At 33.7% G+C, this 6,031-nt stretch overlaps 1 protein-coding gene across 1 annotated transcript in view; it reads left to right on the top strand.

The window, feature by feature from the left end:
• The window catches only part of LOC101494790 (putative F-box/FBD/LRR-repeat protein At5g44950), a 31,979-nt gene extending 26,314 nt beyond the window's left edge, over positions 1-5,665 (top strand). The window contains exons 3-5 of the mRNA XM_073367358.1: positions 4,834-5,295; positions 5,383-5,532; positions 5,615-5,665. Coding sequence (XP_073223459.1) covers positions 4,834-5,295; positions 5,383-5,532; positions 5,615-5,665 — 663 coding nt within the window. The remainder of the gene's footprint in view (positions 1-4,833; positions 5,296-5,382; positions 5,533-5,614) is intronic.
• Positions 5,666-6,031: the final 366 nt, after the last annotated feature.

The following is a 6,031-nucleotide window of genomic DNA, read 5'->3' as shown; positions in this document are numbered from 1 at the left end:
AAAATTTCACTAAAAACCTTCAGGAAATCGATTTGGAAATCGATTGGTATTACGTCAGGGGCTCAGTTATCCTGTCAATCGATTGCCAAGTCGATTGATTCAGCCCAGGATTCTGTTTTCATTAAAAACCTTCACCCCAATCGATTTCCCAATCGATTGGCTCAATGAAAATCCTCAGTTTGGGTTAGATGATTGATTACTCATTAACTCATCCATGTCTTGATTTGTTATGTGTTAATTAGGAGATTGAGAACTTCATTTTACTTTCATTTTATTTGGCAAAGTATTGTATGAACTTTTAGCATATTGAAAATCCTGTTAAGGTGCATGCCTAGTTGAAAAGTTATTTTGAGCATTTAAAATCTTAATTGCTATGTGTTAACTGTTATTTTTTTGGTTGGTGACCCTTTACAACTTTTGTGGAAATCTGGGCTTTGCCCTCAGATGAGAGTCAGGACGGTCCTACCGGTTCGTACCCTACGGACGGGAATGGAGATGGGAACGCTTGACTGCAGTTACGTTAGGAGGATCTCACGGGGCGCGTGGAGATCACTCAGGGTGTATAGCTTTTTGGTAGGATGATCAGATTAGGATGATGTATAGGGACTAGGTGTCCTTCTTTTTGGATTGGAGTATTTTTAGTTTAGAAAACTGTACTTATACTAATATTGTCAGTTTGACTTCTTATTTGAATGGGTTCCATGTACCATTTGATGTTGTGTAAATGTTTTGGATTTAAAATTGGAGAAACTTTTCCGCTGCTTGTAAATTATAATGACTCAATTATCTATCCAAATGCATTTCCTGATTTAATTCTTTGTTTGTTTCTAATTACTTTAAAAAAAAAAAATATACCCTCGCTTTGAAAAACGGGGTGTTACAAATATTTTCATAATTATCAGTATGTTATGTCATCTTCACATCAACTTCCTCAACCTCAACCATATCAAACTGCATACCGACCAACTATGCCAACAGCTGGCTTGATCAGACTAGATTTAAATCAACCTCAACCAGCTATGGCTCATCCTTCGACTAGTGGTGGTGTAATTGAAGATGAAATCCAATTTTAAACCATGATGTCTCCTCCAACACAAATTAATAATACTTTTGAGGGACTTCTATCGTCGGGTAACATTGCAGGAAATAATGATGGTGGGAGTGGAGCTGATCAGAGGAATTATTATGAGGATTGATGTATTTGAATAATTTCATAATTTTATTTTTTGTTTGTATGAACACATATTTATCTTGTCCTAGTTAATTATTGTGTGTTTAATTTTTGGTTTGTAAGACATTATTTATTAATTTTGGAATTTTTTATTTGGTTTGGTAGTAATTACTTTAATTATTATTAATATTATATTTTTCTATATAATAGTTATTTTAATTTTTAAATTCAATTTTTATTTAAATTTAATTTTTATTTAAATTATTCTTTAATTATAATTATAATTATAATTATAATATTATATTTTAAATTTAATTTAAATGATAATTAAATTCTAAAATTATATTTTTAATTTAAATTTTTAATTTATATTGATATTAGTTTATTATATATAACATATTAAATTTAAATTTAATTATAATATTGTAATTTTAATTTAAATTATAAATTTATATTCATAATAATTTATTATATATAATATTATTTTTTAGTATTAATTTCAAATTTAAAAAATAATTTTTTAATAAAGTTAATCTGAAACATCCTTGTGGCGGCCTAATCCCTCACAAAGGGAAGCATTTGTGACGGCCTGGGCCCCCTCAAAAGCTTAACTTTTTAAAATCAGCTTATCCTTTGTGGCGGTCTAAGCCCTCACAAAGTGAAGTATTTGTGGCGGCCTATGCCCTCACAAAAGCAGACGTTTGTGACGGCCTTTGCCCTCACAAAGGACAACGAAATTTTCACACTTTGTGGCCGTTTTGGCTGCCAAAAAGGTTTCTGACCACCTTATTTATGGCTGCCTAAGGTCGCCACAAATGCCTACTTTGTGGCTGTTTTTTTCCCTTTGTGAGGGCTTTTGGCCCTCACAAAATCCATGTTTTCTTGTTGTGTAAGGGCAACTTCTTCTTCAACAGAGAAGATCATTTGTTCTTGAAATCTCAGAACTGTGGAGAACGTTCTCCATTTTCTAGACTTCTCTAAAGAACACTTTTTGTCTGGTATTTGTATTTTTGCTTTCTTTTCAAATGATCTTGCTTCTGATTTATAGCATAGTATGATAATTGATTGTTGTATTTGATCATATTCTTTGTGAACCGTTCTAGAATTACACCCTCAATATGGTAGTTAAAGTCACTCTCAATATGAAAATTAAAGTCACTCTCAATATGGTACTATGACCATTCATAACTACGGTATAATAACCGCTCAGAAAGACAAAAAACGAATGGACTACGACATAATAACCGCTCTAAAAACAAAGTTACTACGGCATAGCAACCGCTCTAAAAATAAAAGGACTACGACATAATAACCGCTCTAAAACCGAAGAGACATAAAGAAATGGGAGAAGTGGCTCAAAAATTAGGCGAGCAGAATATAAGAGAGAGAAAAGAGAAAGTTGAGAAAAGCATCCAACTTTGGTGTGCTTTTCACAATATCTTGAAACTCATTATATAGTGATGGAAGCAAAGTCACATATGTTTTCTAAACAATGTGGGACTTTAGTATGTATAGAATTGAAACTACACAAAATATGATAGTTTTCCAAAGTGGGATTTCAAAAAAAAATTCTTTCCAATGTAGGACTTGAATTTTAAAAAACATGTTTCTTTCCACTTGAATTTACAAAAAATATTTCTTTTCAATGTGGGACTTCAATTTTAAAACAAGTCTCTTTCTACTTAAATTTACAAAAAAAATATTTTTTTCCAATGTGGGACTTCAACACATTTTTAAATTCACACTTTGGAAAACTATCATATTTTGTGTAGTTTCAATTCTATACATACTAAAGTCCCACATTGTTTAGAAAACATATGTGACTTTGCTTCCATCACTATATAATGAGTTTCAAGCTATTGTGAAAAGCACACCAAAGTTGGATGCTTTTCCCAACTTTCTCTTTTCTCTCTCTTATATTTTGCTCGCCTAATTTTTGAGCCACTTCTCCCATTTCTTTATGTCCCTTCGGTTTTAGAGCGGTTATTATTCCGCAGTCCCTTCGATTTTAGAGCGGTTATTATGCCACAGTCCCTTTGGTTTTTTAGAGCAGATGTTATGTCGCAGTCCCTTCGGTTTTTTAGAGCGGTTGTTATGCCGTAGTCCTTTGGTTTTTTAGAGCGGATGTTATGCCGTAGTCCCTTTGGTTTTTTAGAGCGGTTGTTATGCCGCAGTCCCTTCGGTTTTCTAGAGCGGATGTTATGCCGCAGTCCCTTTGGTTTTTTAGAGCGGTTGTTATGTCGTAGTCCTTTCGGTTTTTTGAGCAGTTATTATGTCGTAGTCCTTTTGTTTTTAGTGCGGTTTTTATGCGGTAGTCACTTTGTTTTTAGAGCAGTTATTATGCCGTAGTCCATTCGTTTTTTTGTCTTTTTGAGCGGTTATTATGACGTAGTTATGAATGGTCATAGTACCATATTGAGAGTGACTTTAATTGTCATATTGAGAGTGGCTTTAACTGCCATATCGAGGGTGTAATTCTAGAACGGTTTTCTATGGTGCAGTGGAACTCCGATACAGTGAATCTGAGTTGTTTTATCCTGGGGACTTCGTGGTTGATAGTCTGTCTTGCACAATTTGGGCAGTGCCGCGAAACGTCTTAAAGAGAGCGACCTAGTCTGCGACTCAACCCAGTAATATCTTCGGTGACATAAATTGTGATTTTTTAGTAGTTTTTGAAACTCAAAATCCAACAATTTTAAGACGTTTCTTTCTGCCATGTCAACCGAAGAGATTACTGGATTTGGTTATGTTGCCTCTGATTTCGATAAATTGTTTCAGTTTGAAGCAAACAGAAAAGGATAAAACAGTTGGAGAATTAACCCATGAGAGATTAATGATAAGAATTATATTCTTAATCGACTTGCTGATGATCTATATAACTATTACAGTTCCATCAATAATGCAAGATATGTTTGAGATACTCTAAATAAGTTGTGACTGCTATCCAGAGTATCAGATGTCCGATGATAGATACGTGGAGCCTGACAGATCCATGGAGGCACATGGAGGCTGACAAAATTCGTGGAAGCACACTCCCGTAAAATTCAGAAGATAACTTATGAGATCATCCATTAAGGTACGTCACTCATGGAATATTCAAATTTAATTTTGAAATTTAATATGTCTCTTTATGTTTTGATGTTGAAATTAATAAAGTGTCTCTTTTTGCATATATGTTGTGTGATTTTAGTTTTTGACATGCCATACTATATGGTGTGAACACATTTGATTTCAAAATTAAGTAACTTAGGTTTAATTCCAAAGTTATTGTTAAATGATTTTGAAAAATGTGATTTTTATAGTCAAGCTAAAATAACAAAGAGTTCACATAAATATGTAGTTAGAGAATCTAAATCTTTAGATTTATTATACTTTGATATATGTGAACTTGATGAGACGTTAACATGAAATGAAAAATAAAAGTGAAACGCTTGACATGTTAAGGATCTTTATAGCTGAAATTGAAAATCAATTTAGTATAAATATTCTAAATATTCTAAATATTCTAAATATTGAAAATCAATTTAAGATTCTAAATATTTTGTATGCTTCATTGTATTTTAATTCTAATTTTTGTTTTTCTTGCACAATTGAGCTGTTCTAATATAACTTAATGAGATATGTATGATACATGATGATAACGTAACATTGATTTAATGTAGCTCAGTCTCTCTGGTTCTATCTTGTTGCAATTGCAAGACTCTTCAGAGATTTCCTTACCGTCACTGAAGGTGCTGCAACTAATAGAGGTCGATGACTTGGATGCAAAATCCTTGGATATCCTTCTCTCTCGATGCCCCATTCTCGAAAATTTGAAACTTTTCTATACACACTATTCTTTTGCTATACTTCGGTTGCAATCTTCCTTGTTGAAGCGGTTGGAAATCACTATTGACAATGATGCTGGGGGTTGCCTTGAAATAGACGCACCAGGTCTCAAGTACCTTAGCCTAAGGAATTTCACATTTAGCAATGCCGCTGCTGTAGGGAACTTGCCCAACGTGAAAAAAGCAGATCTTGCTAGATATTCCACTCCTAAAAGTGAATCTGTATACCCTTTACTCAATCTCCTCCGAAATCTCTCTGGAATTAAACATTTAAAGATGGGTTGTTCAATAACAGAGGTGACTGAAGTTTTCATTATTTATATGTTTTTATTATATATATACTGTGTACTAATATTACATAATCACTCGTCTATGTACAAGTAGTGGCTATTGGATGCCCCTGTTTTAGATATTCCAGAATATTGCTATTTGCTTCATCTAAAGGTCGGTCTTCCCTCTTTCAACTTGCTTTTTCTGTTCAACATGCTTCAGAAATGTCCTATGCTACAAACTCTCATAATTCACCAACGCATGGTTTGTTCAGTTTAAATAAAGATTTGGTGCATGTTGTGTTTTTGGTTTGGTTCTTCTGTGGCCTGTCCCTTGTTTCCAACAGGAACCACCACCAGTCATTGATAAGTCATCTGCATATGGATATGGTTGGTAAAGCCTAAAACTGTTGCTATGTGTCTCGAATCACCTTCGTATATATGGATGGCTGGTAAAGCCTAAAAGTGTTCCTAAGTGTCTCGTATCCCACTTGACCTTTATTCACTTTAAAGCCAATCAAGGAAATATACACGAGCTGGAATTTATTGGCTATGTTTTGCAAAATGGACTTGTTTTGAAGAGAATGGTTATTAAAGGAATTTATCTACTGGGCCATCCAAAGGAGTGGGTGGAGTTAATTTCTAATCTGCCAAGGGGATCCACCATGTGCCAACTTAAACTTTTCTGAGTTGTATCTAGGATTGTGCAAACAATCCGATTGTGAGGCCTAAATTCAAAATCAGATCTAAATCTATTTTAAATA

This window comes from Cicer arietinum, chromosome 4, assembly GCF_000331145.2.
Source record: "Cicer arietinum cultivar CDC Frontier isolate Library 1 chromosome 4, Cicar.CDCFrontier_v2.0, whole genome shotgun sequence".
NCBI classification, from domain to species: domain Eukaryota; kingdom Viridiplantae; phylum Streptophyta; class Magnoliopsida; order Fabales; family Fabaceae; genus Cicer; species Cicer arietinum.
This window is presented reverse-complemented; position numbering and strand designations above follow the sequence as displayed.